Below are 13,968 nucleotides of genomic sequence, written 5' to 3'. Positions count from 1 at the left end.
AGAATTCTTCAACAGCACTGAACAGATGAGCATCTTCACTGATCTCCAACACAGACCACACAGCTTCTCAGATAAAGAGGAAAGTGGAATAAAAGGCTTCCCAACTATATAACTAACTCCTTTAACGTATAACAGGTAAACCAAAATGCAGGGGATGCCCACACTCTGGTGACAGTCATTACAAAGATCCAACTCAAACATAGTTCATCATGACAAACATAAATGCACAGGATATAGCAAACTACCCTGTCTAACTAAGACTAACCAAGAGCGAGACTAACGCTAAGACTGTAGCTTCTACGTATATATTTTGTATTAATTACAAGATCCAACTCTAACGAGCTATGGTTCTAGATTTATCTTGGTCTTGGAGTCGGGATTGCCATAAGACTGGCGTCCACGCCGAGGTGAGCGGTACGGGTGCTGAGTCCCGACAGGAGCGGGGGAACCATCATCTAGGTGACGACGCTCCGCGCGCTCAGCCCGCAGCAGGGCGATCTCAGCATGAGCCCTACTCAGCTCGTCTAGTGCATGGTCCAGCTCCGTGTTTAGCACGACGGCTAGGTTGACTGTGCTGCTCAACCTAGGATTGTCCTCACCAATAGGTGAGACAATCATGCCTCCTGTGCTGCCAGATGGACGGCGAGGGTAATACTTCAGGTTGAGACCGTCGGCTACCCCACCGAGAACCGAGCAGTAGTGCGAAAGCGCACGCCGTGCGACATCTTGTATGGCCGCCTCAGCTGAGTCCCGCTCAGAGATGGAATAGTGCTCTGAGCAGACCTCAGCACCCTGGAGACTGTTCTCCGGACGGCGCACCAAGCAGGTTGCCTCCCAGCGGTCCGGGTAGACCCCGCGATTATGCTGGTAGACCACACAGCGATACTCGATAGACCAAGTACGCCGGTTAAGTGCCCGATGTAGCAGGGTGTCGAGCGCATCGTGGAAGTGACACCCGCGAGCAGCGTCACGAGTGATGGGTCGAGCAACCCATCCTTTTGGCTCCTGGTCAGCAGAGAAGTCGGTGTCGTGGCTCGAGCTGTCGTCGCCACCTCCGTCGTCTGGGTCTCCTCCAGCAGCTACTCCAGAGGCTGGGGCGCCCAGTGGTGGTGCAGGGGGCGCCTCCAGGGGAAGCACGGGGGAGCAGCTCCTCACAGACTCTATCTCCTACTGGAGCGAGAAGGAAGAGCCCTGCTGCTCCTGTCGTCGACGTTCCTGCTCCTCATGTAGGCGGTGGTGCAGTCTCTTCAAGTGGCTGGACTGTCCGGCCACGGGACGGCGAAGCGGACGCTCAGCAAGGTGGGAGGTTAAGAAGGGGATGACGGACTTTCGTGCAGTGTGTCTAAGACGAGCCATCTACAAAAGACACCGCAAGCAAAAGAGTGAGAACATAATTAATATGACCAGCAAGTAATGAACCATAAATAAATGAAGGATTAGAATAAAACATAATTTTCAGCAAGGTATAATATATAGTAGAACATAGGTTTGGTCGGTATGACCAACTTTTGAAGGGATATCAAAGTCAAGACAGGGACAGAGGTCTATAGTCCTTAGAACGACCATTCTACTCTAGGTTAGCGGTCCTACAGTCAGCATGGCTTTGATACCACTTATGTCACACCTGGTTTTAGAAGGTAAACCGAATGTGAACCATGTACGTGCCAGGATCAGCAATTCACGTACACAGCAGTTACATAACATGGACATCACCACACAGTGCTCAAATAGTATTAAAAAGGGGAATAATAGTCGATTACATCATATGTCTGAGACATCCACATAGTCTTTACAATAAATCAAAGTGCGAAAACGAAACGTAGATAAACGCGGCCTTCACAGGCAGCCGACTGGGGGTTGCCGCTAACCCACACCTAGAACTCGTCGTAGTCTTGGAACTCCTGGAAGTCTCCTTCCACGACTTCATCTTCGCCTGAGCAGTGGTTGCAATGCGGACAACCTGGGGAAGGGGGGGTTTGGTGTGTAGAGCAAGGGTGAGTACACATCAACATACTCAGCAAGTATCATGTTTGGCTGTAGTGGACTAGCTTTATGTGAGGATAAGTCAAGCAGTTGCTTTTAGTTGGTCAGATTATTATTCACTAGTAGAAAGCCAGGTTTTAGCATTAACCCAAGTTATTAGCCCGATGTACCCCTTCCAAACGGAAAGAATACCACTTATCAGCACCATAGTCATAACCAAAACCATCAGTCTCATTGCCACCTGTAAACCAAAGTGTCTCTGATCAAGTACCACTAATCACTGGAGCTCCCTTGGCCGCTCATAACCGCGAGCACGGCTGATATACCAGTTTTCAAACACTCTGCAGAGGTTGTGCACTTTACCCACAAGCCGTGATTCCCTTTCTGCCCGGAGATTATGACTCTCCATTGATCACTACCAAGGTGACCCAGCAGGGCATCACTACGTAGCCTTTACAAAGATTCCCCGGGGCTGTAGCCACCCGTTAGGTTTCCTAAATGCACCGCACTCCTCCCCAAGGGGCGAACCCAAACTTGGCAGAGCGAGCCACATACACCGAGCCCCATTGACGGCACGACGGCTAAGTGATCTACATCCCGGATCCTCTAATTATTCAGCTAAGGGCACCCCATTCCACCCTCATGGTTGCACTGTTTTCCCGGGCGGTCATCCAAAGAACAGGTCCTTACTTAGAGGCACTCGAGAAACCGCTCGAGCCCCCTTAAAGGCCACAAGTATAACATCATAATAAGAGAAGGGAAAACAGCGTATCATAAATAATCTCATCATGTTCATTGATTATAGTTGAGCAATAGCATAAAGCTAAACAATAATAATCCAACCCAAATAGGTAAACAAGGACATGGATAACAAAACTAGTCAATCCTTAGGCATAAATGTGTAATGCGGGAGGTGAATTAAAGAATGAATAGGACAGAGATAGGTCAAGGGACACTTGCCTCCACCAACCGACTGCTGCTCAGGGGCTTCTCCTACGAGTTCCTCGGGCTCTTCAACCAGATCGTTCTCTATGCGGGTGCAAACATACATACATCCATCCAAATTAGGAAACAAACAGTACACCATACAAGAGAACACGTAGATTAAATGTGCATAGAATATGACATGTGATATTGCATTTACCATGGTTAGAAAGAGACGGGGGAGGGTCTCGCAGGGGTTTAAGCTTATGCTCGAGGCGCATTACGGGTAGAAGAATAACTAGACGTTAAGTGCTCTAGTTCTACTTAGCTCCAATAATAAGGATTAGCTACATGCACTAATAGAAACGTGACCACTTTTAGTAGGTTAACATTGAATGAGATAGATGATTAGCTATACAAATTAACTAACGTAACCAATTTCCAAATTGAGACTCCTATCTTATTAATATAAACAACGTGATTAGCGCGCATAGGATACGGGAGGGGGTAGACGGGGATGTCTGGGGGAGTAGACGAAGGCACGACGGCCGTGCCAAGGCATTGCGCATTATGCGGGCACGCGCGCGAGGCCGCACACACGCGCCGCGAACTAGCTGTGCGCACGTCGGGGCCGCGCGCCATAGGCACGCTGGGCCGAGCTCGAGGCCGCGCCGGGGCCGTCACGACGTGAGCAAGGCACGGCGGGGCGAGCGGGCAAGCACGCCGGGGTAAGCGAGCACGGGCGAGCGAGGACGCCGCGGACCACGGCGGGCGAGGCACGGGCGGGCGAGGACACGGCCGGCCACCATGCCGGGGCGAGGACGCGCGGCCGAGCCAGGGCGGGGCGGGGGCGGCCGAGCCGAGGCGCGGGGCTCACCGGGGACGGGCGCGGCGGGGGCGGCCGAGTCGGGCGCGGGCGCCATGGTCGGGGACGGGCGGGGCTCGCGCGGGGGGGCGGCCGAGCCGGGCGCGAGGGCGGGCTCGCCGGGGCGCGACGAGGCGGGGCCGGCGCGGGACGGCCGAGCCGGGGCCGGGCGCGGCGGGGGGCGGCTCGCCGGGACCTGGCGGGGTCGGGGCGGGGCAGCCGGACGCGGGACGGGGGCGGAGGCGGCTCGCCGAGGCGGGGGCGGGCGCGGGCTCGCCGGGGGACGGCCGAGCCGGGCGCGGGGAGGGGCGGGGCGCCGGGGGCCGAGGTGGCTCGCCGGAGCGGGGCCGAGCGCGGGGAGGGGTGGGGGCGGGTTCGCCGGGGCGCCGAGCGGATGGGGCGGGCTCGCCGGGGCGGGCGCGGCCGAGCCGAGGCGCGGCGGGGCGGGGCGGGGCGGGGCGGGCGCGGGACGACCGGGGGTGGCGAGCAGGGGGCGGGCTCGCCGGGGCGAGGCCGGGCGCGGCCGGGGTCGGGCGGGACGCCGGCGAGCGCGAAAGGGGGAGGGAGAAGAGGGGAGGGGGAGAGAGAGCCTCACCGAGGCGGGGGCGGCGCTGGGGAGGGGCGGCGGCGGCGGTTAGGGTTAGGGAGAGGGAGTTGGGGAAGGGGAGGGGTATGACAGGCGGGGCCCGCGGGAAGGGGATTTTTGGGGGGGGGGAAGGGGGCGGTTGGGCCGCCATGGGCCCAAAGCGGGGGGGCGCGCGTGAGGCCGGCTGGGCCGGATGGCCAGCTGGGCCGGGGGCCACCTGGGCCGCCGCGGGGCCCACGCGGGAAGGGGGGAGGGAAAGGCCGGCTGGGCCGCGCGCGCCAAGGGGGGGCGGCTGGGCCAAAAGGGGGAGGAGAGGAAGGAGAGAGAAAAGAAAAGATTTTCCTTTTTCTTAATTTTAGGTGAATGATTCCCACAATTTCAACCAACCAAAAATAAATGCATAGTTCGGCATGGTGCAACAAACAAAATAAAGCATTTTGGGGTGTTGCTTTACATGGGATCTCAGGCCGAATCCCGCTATAACTTTGGAAAAGATTAAGGTTTAGCGAGGGGAAAAGGGAAAAGGAAAGGGTAACGCCTGAATTTGGTGAGGGAAAAGAAGAAAAAATTCAACCCCCCAAATTCAGGGCGTTACATATAGTCTTGAGCAGAATCTGTGTCATGTGGTGTTGTGATATTACTGGTGGTGGAGTGGAGGTGCTTACCAGGAGGGTCGATTGGAGGCGAAGCGACACTATGCGTGTAGCCGACAAAGTGGGGTAACTAAGTGGGTGGGGTGTTTGCCTTGTATGAGGGTGTTTAGTTTGTGGAGAGGGAGAGGGTAGCTGGGTGTATTTATAGCTGGGTACTTGTGGTTTAGTATAGTAGAGTTCGCTGTTGGTGAGAATAGTGGCGAATGAATCATCTGACTTAGTCTGAACACGGAAATTATACGCAGAATATGGGACAAGAGTATTTTTGGAGTTTTCTAGAATATGAACCATGCTTAAGGGATGAAATGGTTGGATAGGGAATAATTTGATAAGAACTTAGAAACAAGAATTATTGGAATCTAAGTTTGGAAGCCTGGTTTGAAAGAATCTCAAAGTTAAGCGTGCTCAACTTGGAGAAATCTGGGATGGGTGACCAGATGGAAAGTTCTCATTGAAAGGAAAATCACAGTCAACATGGTTTGTATGACTGGAATATTGGTCTGGCAGGTCTTAGGTGAGCTGGACAGCATGATGGATGAGCAGTTGAATATTTGGGCGATCGGATGATCGATGAATAGTAACGATAAACAACATCGATGAATAGTAACGATGATAAATAGTAACGATGAATAGTAATGACGAATAGCAACGATGAAATAGTAACGATGAATAGTAATGGTGAATAGTCATATGAACGAACGATGAACAATGAATAGTGACTATGAACGAACGATGAATATGGACTATGAACGATGAATAGGGACTATGAACGAGCGATGAACGATGAATAGGGACTATGAACGATGAATAGGGACTATGAACGAACGATGAATAGGGACTATGAACGATGAATAGGGACTATGAACGAACGATGAACGATGAATAGGGATGATGAACGAATGATGAACGATGAATAGTGATGATGAACGAATGATGAACGATGAATAGGGACTATGAACGATGAATAGGGACTATGAACGAACGATGAACGATGAATAGGGATGATAAACGAACGATGAATGATGAATAGGGACTATGAACGAACGAACGAACGATCGGAATTTCGGCAACATAACGGCTAAACAAAGATTATTTGGACGAACGAACGGACGAATGAATGATCGAACGATCGGACGAAAGGACGAACAAACCATGAACGATCGGACGAACGAACGAACAAACTAAGAACAGGTGGACGAACGATCGAATGAACGACCGAACGATCCTTGTGCTTGTGTGGTAGTGTGAGTGGGGGGGAGAGAGTTGCCATGAAATGGCTTGGGGTGGCTTGAGTGGAGGCCCTTGCCCCTCTATTTATAGGCTAGGTGGGGGTTAGGGGGAGGAGGCGGGGATTAGTGGGAGGATGCGAGGATTAGTGGGAGATAAGCATGTATTAGTCATGTATAAGTGAAATTAGCTTGTAGAGCTCACTGTATGACACCGGAGGCGTATGTATACGTATGAGCATGAGGAAAATTATGAAGAAAATATTTGTAGGGACTTTAAAAATGATTCTGAAGGTATTTCTCAGGAGGAAAATATTTGGAGAAATATCGGTGGAATATTTGAGCATTATTTCTGGAAGAATTTGAGGGGGGTCACTTGTTAGGATATTTTGAGGAGAATATAGACCACTATATGTTATTTGTTGATATCAACTCGCAAACAAACATTTTGAAATGAAATTTAAAATTCAATTTGAATTTAGAGCGAGTTTGGGAAAAATTCAAGATTTGAATTTTTGGGGTGCTACAACCAGTCACATGATTTAAGAGAACACGAAGATAGAAGCGCTCCCCCTCAGATGGATGAGCAGAGACTATTCTACCAACTTGTCCACCCGTATTTTGTTTCCTCTTTTACCACACCTTGCCCTGCTGCAAAGTGTACCACTCTGGGAAGTCACGATAAACGATACCCCGAGCCTCCTCGTGTTGTCTATTTGCCTCAAAATACGCCGTAAGCATTGACCTATCAGCACCTGGACGCTGGACAACATGATTTACTTTAGCACGCTCATGAAATGACACCATGTGCATGTTTTTAAGATGGAGTTCCAGTTGCATCACTAGTGGAGAGATTTGACTTAGGGCTTCTGGAGGGGTCACCCACCTAGCATCTCTATACTGTTTGATCTCATCAACATCACCATCATCCTTGTTTGCTTCTCGGACAGCCACAGACGCACGATCATGGCCTCTGTATATGTATTTGAATAGGTATTTGACATCCTTGATGCTACCGCATGCCTCAACATTGATGTCACAGTTGAAGAGACGAAGGAGGTGAGGATTATAAGGGACAACCCATCTATTGTCCAACTCGCACCCTCGGACCTTTTCCTTACAGCCATCGTCACGACGCCTATAAATAGGGTATGAATCCTTTCCTTGCAACGTTGCATTGCTAAAAGCTCTAGGATAATGGTTTTTGCATGAAGCACGAACCTTAGTGCATGGGCATTTAGGATTTAGCAACCCACACGGTCCATTCATCATATGCTTTATAACCATCTTGTACAGTTGTGGGTACTTTTTCTTGTCAGGGATCTCAGCAGAGATTAGGAGATCATACTGCTCAGGGCAGGTTAGCTTGTACTTTCTTTGCATGATGAGTACAAAATGGGCATGAGGCAAACCTCGCTTCTGAAACTCCACGACATAGACGTAAGCCCATATCTTTCCAAGAATATGTTGCTTAGTCAATCTCTTCTTCAGTTCCTCTAGTTTCGCACGGAATATGCGAACAACAAGGTCTGGACGATCTTGGGGTGACTGCATAGGGAGAAGCTCCCTTGTTATTTCATCCCAAGTGGGGTTGCACGTCATAGTGAGGAATATGTCTGGTTTCCCAAACTTTTGCACAAGGGCCATAGCATCCATATACCGACGTCTCATGTCACGAGGACCACCGATAAATGATGTAGGTAGCACAGTTCGCTTTCCAATTTCGTCTACTCTGTTCTCACCTTAATGCAAGCTATCTACCAAACCCTTGTATAGATCTTCCCTTAATCTGGATTGGTTTTTACATATGAAATCCAAGCGAGAGCTCTCAATCTTGATGTAGGTGTCGACCGCGAACTGCTGGAAAAGTCGTTTCCCATGAAGTATTGGATTGAATATACCTGGGCGAATTTAGAATTTGTAGCAGTAATAGTCACGTACAGACACACATAGATGGCTGGGTCGTTCTGCAGCCACAAGGTTTAGTAATTAGTGTACACAAAAACATAATTAATAGAGGATTATATAACAATCACAAACAAACAACTAACCTGTTTCATCATCATATGCATCCCTTGTCCTATGTTGCTCATGGTACGTGTCTACTTCGTCCATGGAAACATTGGACTTAGGAATATTCGCATGCCATCCATGTTCACCTTTAGGAAAGAACAATGGGTACGATAGCGCATCATAGCATCCATGATATGAACGGATGTCGTGGCTTGACCAATCCTTCCCATGCAGCATAACACTATTACTGAATTGACCTCGACGTTCACTCCCCTCAATCCAAACTGCAGCGACCTCCAAAGTGATGGGTGCATTATATAACTTCTGGTCTAGCATTTGGTCAAGGTTCAATGTGATATGGTAGTCTTCAACGTTATCAATGTGCCCCATACTCCTAAGGTGCTTAGAATATGGGTTTCCCCTAAGTATGTCAACCAACTGTTTAATAACTAACTTGTCTTTATCAAGTTGATCTTGATGACATTTACGATATCTATGCTCGAGGCTAGGATCACAATCATAGAAGTAAAGTTCAAGGTGTTTATGTTCTGATCCAGCTTGCCTACCGAACGACCTTATGTTGTGGTACATAGTGCCATGTGCACGAAATGTGTAGACACCACAATCCATGTTTGTAGTCGTACTGTGAAGGCAACAATATACATAGAAGTGAACGAGAAATGGCCGTTGAAAAAGCGAATGTTATCACGAAAGTGCCTTGCATCAACATCTGCACACTCCCACAGCCTCCTAAGCTGGGATGGTGCCTCTAATGGGGCTAGATCAACCTGTCCACTACGACAACAAAACCCAAGAGGTTCATACTGAAACTTCTTCGCTTTACAGTAGTTGTAGTCGGCAACAGTGTTCAACTAATGTGTTTCTTCAGACATGTTATTGTACACCTTGTCGTACGGGTCCGGTATGTCAGGAGTAACAGTAAAGGCATCTTGGGTTTCATCAATCCCGATATCCTCTCCAGATTCACCATCTAAATTGGTTTTTGAAGAATAATAGGTAAGACGTACAACTTTAGGAATTTTAAAAGCCTATTTAAAACATTAAGCAAGTACCTGGCCTAGAGAATAAGTATCCTTCTTCTTCATCATCATCGTCAAAAACAGCCTCATCGTCATCCTCTGCAAAGAGCACACCTCCATCATCTTCTATTGGTTCACATAATTTTCGTCACTAAGAATATTTAGGGAACCAATAGTGGAATGAGATTGTAATTACCATTAGTGGTGACATTCTGGGTTGTCTGGTGTTGCATCTCAACGTCTGCTCCTTTAGCCATTTTGTCACTCTGTATGGAAGGGACTAGAGAAGGACTGATACTTTCTATTAATGGAAAGTTGTGTTAAGTCAGTTTGCCTCTATAATTTATGTGTCAGATCAATTAAAGTTGGATTATAATACAGGTTTGCAAAATTTTAGAATCTATCTACGCCTTTGTTCTTCAAGAAATGTAACAGCAAACTGACAGTTGTTTCGCGCCACCAAAGCTTTTTGAATTGCTGCAATGATTGCCACAATTAATCACATCTACACGTAGTTCATGATATAATGAGAACAATCACGATTTAAATATAACTATTTTTTAGAATATACTTACGTTCAAAATAATGGGTGTTGTGATGGAACAGATTGAAGTGTATTGCGATATGATCCGAAGACTCGAGGCACTCTAGAATTACACATTTAAATCTCCGTTACGAATCATTATAAAGCAAAACTTAGTGACGGATGTGTTTGCATGGTGTAAACACATGTTGTACCTTGTCTTCTGAACCGCCTAAACATAGTCCCAATTATTATGCCATAATCCTCCTTAGCCAACGCCCAACGGAGTGCATTTTCGTTTAGTAAGTCACCCCAAACTTTAATGATATGTAAAGACCACCTAGGACATTGATTTTGGTAAGAATAGGTTAGTAATATATAGATTTGACATCATATCCATAATTAATGGAATATACTTAACATCCATTATAACAATCTTTCTGAATGGACCCCACATTGTGCGATGAATCGTATCCAAGTGGACTACAATAGCCATAATATCTACAAAAATAACAATTCAAATGGATTAATACTAAATTTTGTGTAAACGATGTTTTCATAAATTGAAGAGATCGAAATATTCTTACCAACTAAAGTCCTATTTGGCAACTCGGCAATATCAGCAAGGTTCAAGAATATATGTTTTGGGAATGGCGGCATTTGAATTGGAACAGTGTATGGCTCCACGATAGTTTGTTGGTTGAGATACAATTCCATGGGACCATTTAGATGTCGAAAATTAAATTCACCCGGATGAAGACCAAACTTTATGTTATGCATTTTGTAAACATGCTTTTCATGGAGCAAATTGTTGAAGTGTTTGACGGTCTCATACCAAGATGTCATGGCCTCGATCTTGGCTCCCTAATAGTATTTCAATAGGAGAAGAGGCGATGTTATGAAGGTCGGGTAAATTTGTAAATGAAACTTAAAGAATTATTGTCTTACATTGATGTCAGATAAAATGAAATGTTGTCTGTCACGATAACGTGGTTCAGTCGGGAATTTAACTTCTACCCGTGCGACAATACTGTATTTCCGGGGTAGCCCATAAAAATCTTTATCACGGTAGTCGTCGAACAACCTGAAGCTATATTAAACATGGGACTAAATAACAGTCATAGCTTTGATAGACAAATCTTGTGTAAATATTTATATAACTTACATAGACATCCTTTTTAGGTGGTCTGTTGTGGCTCTTTCATGATTCAAAACGGCCGGTTCCATCAAAACCTTGTATCCTTGTTGGAACTTGCTCTCAGTCGCAAGGGGATCCAACAAGGGTGAACAATGACGTCAACAGGGTTCTCGCGCGAGATGACAATAGCTCTGTTAATCTGCCCTCTCACGGGCACTGTGCGGGGGTATTTATAGGTGTCTGAGTGCCCAGCGCCTTGTGTTAAGGACGCATGTGCCCTCAGCCACCTAGGTTATCCCCAGAATATTCCCATAAAGCGGGGTTACAGACTGTAATTACAGGAATGCCTTTACAAATTAGGCCCGTAACACGCGGCGGCCACGCAGGGCCCGTTACAATGGGCCGGATCACACGTGGGCCTCTGAGCTGGACGAGGCCGCACGGTGGGATGACGACGTCGTAGGCCTTCGCCTGGTGCCGAATCAGGCGAGGGGTGTCCTTGCCCGTTTTGTCTCCGTCGGACCAGCGACTGCAGCGAAGGCCTCGAGCGAAGGGTGGCGTCTTTGCCTTCGCCCCAACATTTGCCCTCCGAGGGACCAGTTCGACAAAGTCACCTGGTGTCGAAGACGTCGCTAGATGGCGGAGACGCTGCCCTCGCTCGAAGTGGTTCCACGGGGGTTTTTGACATGACCGTTGATTGACACCGTACTGTTGGATAGCGGGTTTCCCGAAGCGCCGCGCCCTGTTGGATTACGGGTTTCCCGAAGAGCCGCGCCCTGTCTATAAAAGGGGGCGGGGTCGGCGCTTTTTGAACTTCACTTTCCACGCTCCGTGAAAACCCTAGCCGCCTTTTCCACCGTCTTGCTGCTCATCTGCCCGCCGTGCTCTTGTTTGCCGGAAATCTGGCTCGAGTGAAGTAGACCGCCCGTCGCCGCCGACGGTACGTAGCGATGCCGACCTCCTCTTCTTCCGCTGCCGCTATGCCCCCGGCCGGCGCCTCGCCGCCGGCGGACGCCTCGTCTGAGGAGACGCTGAGTTGTTTGATGGCGGAAGAGTTGCGCGCCGGCGATTCTATGGATTTTGGCGTGTCGCGGATGTCGTCGGTCCGCGTGCAGGATATGCAGCGGCTGGGTTACTTCGGTGGCGGAGTTGCTCGTGTCCCGGGGACGGAGGAAGTCCCCGAGCCTGAGGGAGAGTTGGTTGTGTTCGAGGCGTTCTTCGCCGCCGGTCTCCGCCTGCCTGCGCACCGATTTGTTGGCGAAGTCCTGCGCAGGTTTAACGTTCAGATACATCAGCTGACACCGAACGCCATGGTGGCTCTGTCGAAGTATGTCTGGGCGACGACTTCGTACGGCGGACAGCCATCAGTCGAAGTCTTTGCGAAGTACTATTGCCTGCACTGGCAGAAGAGGATGATTGGAGATGAAGTCGCTCAGTTTGGGTCCTGCACGTTTACGCCGAAGACCGGCAAGACCACGATGCAGGTAGTCGAGTTGGTTCCTTGCGCCCGCAACAAGTGGGGCAACTGGAATGAGTTCTGGTTTTACGTCGCTGAGGGTACCGTCGAAGGCCATGAGGGACTCCCCGTGTCCGAGATGTGTTCTCATTTTTACTCAGCATACCCGCCCTTTGAGGTGGCGGAGGAAGATGCGAACGAAGGAGCCCTTCAGTGCGCCGCCGGCCTGAGCAGTGGGCGCGATTTGGTTGAAGAATTTGTGGCGTACGAGGTATGGCCCTTGGCGCATGGCTGGGCGTTGGGCGAAGTGTGCCCTCGCCAGATGCCTTTCCATGGTGGAAGGGTGGTGCGAAGTCCCGCCTTCGCGCTGAACCTGCAAAGCCGCGATCCGGCCGCCTTTGTGCGTGAGGCGGAGGATGGGGCGGTGCGGCTCGTTGGTCGTTACGTGCCGAGGACAGAGGGCCAGCGCAGCTGGGATATCCGCGGGTCGAATGACCGTTTGAACAGGGTTTTTGAATTGAATCAATTGTCGTATGACGGCTATCCTGGTCAAGACGATGTGGACCGCTGTGGGAAGAAACCGGTGGTGGAGACTAGAGATGACCCTGTGCCGGCGGCCGCCCCATCCTCTAAAAAGAGGAAATTAGGTACTGCTATGGGAGGACTTGGGGTTTCTGATGGTTTTGCTAGAGAGTTGATGAGGACATGCGCGGCCCCGGGGGGAAGGATGTCTTCGCCCGAGCTCTGGGAGTCTTCGGCTCGGATGTTGAGGGTTACCGGGGGTTGTTGGCCTAGGAATGTTCCTATCCCCCGTGCGGCCGGCGAAGACTCTTTTACATCTCGCATGGTTCGTGAATGGAGAGTTTTTCCTTACGGGCGGAATATTACTGTTGTTGTGTCAGCAGTGATGGACAAGGATCGCCAGGGAGCTGCACAAAAGCGCCAGGCGGTTGTCAGGCTTCATGAAGCCAGGCCGAAGAGGCAGCGGGGGGCTGCGAAGGCTGCGGCCCCCGGCGGAGGCAAGCCGCCGTTGGCGGCAAAGTCGGGCGTCCCTGCATCTAGCAAGGCGCCGGAGGCAGCAGCAGGCGCCGGAGGCTCCAAATCGGCGAAGGTTGTGCCGCCGTCCAGCAGAGTGGCGGAGGTCGCGAAGGCGGCCCGAGCGTTGCCGTCGTCCGGCAAGCACGTCGCCAACTTCGCCACCGATATTAGTGTGCACGACTATCTTGGTGGTAAGCCGTTGGCTTGGTTCCTTTTTTTTAATTCGTTGATGCGTCGCAGGGTCGGACGAAGGCCAACTTGCTATAGTTGCGCCTGCTGCGGCGACCGCGGCAGCTACCGTAGTGCCGAAGGTGAAGGGCGGGGCTCTTAGCGCCGGAGGCGAGATGTCGGCACTCGCGGCCGTCAGGGATGAGGCGGGCGCTGCGTCCCGCCGGCTGAAGGAGGTGACGGAGGCGCTAAGTCAGGTCTGCTGAGCTGGACTTCGTTTTTTTTGGTCGGCTTGTTGGGGCCGCGGTCTTACGTGTGTTCTGCAGGTGGCTGACTTCGCCAACCGCACGGCGTC

General features: G+C 50.3%; 1 protein-coding gene across 1 annotated transcript; it reads right to left on the bottom strand.

The window, feature by feature from the left end:
* Nucleotides 1-9,690: 9,690 nt before the first annotated feature.
* LOC109941775 (uncharacterized) lies at nucleotides 9,691-10,659 on the bottom strand. Its single transcript, XM_020542990.1, has 5 exons — nucleotides 10,401-10,659; nucleotides 10,230-10,314; nucleotides 10,029-10,153; nucleotides 9,866-9,937; nucleotides 9,691-9,767 (listed from the first exon to the last, which is right to left on the bottom strand). Exons 1-5 carry the CDS (start codon nucleotides 10,657-10,659, stop codon nucleotides 9,691-9,693), a joined length of 618 nt encoding a protein of 205 aa, XP_020398579.1.
* Nucleotides 10,660-13,968: the final 3,309 nt, after the last annotated feature.

Source organism: Zea mays, chromosome 8 (genome assembly GCF_902167145.1).
Source record: "Zea mays cultivar B73 chromosome 8, Zm-B73-REFERENCE-NAM-5.0, whole genome shotgun sequence".
Taxonomy (NCBI): Eukaryota; Viridiplantae; Streptophyta; class Magnoliopsida; order Poales; family Poaceae; genus Zea; species Zea mays.
This window is presented reverse-complemented; position numbering and strand designations above follow the sequence as displayed.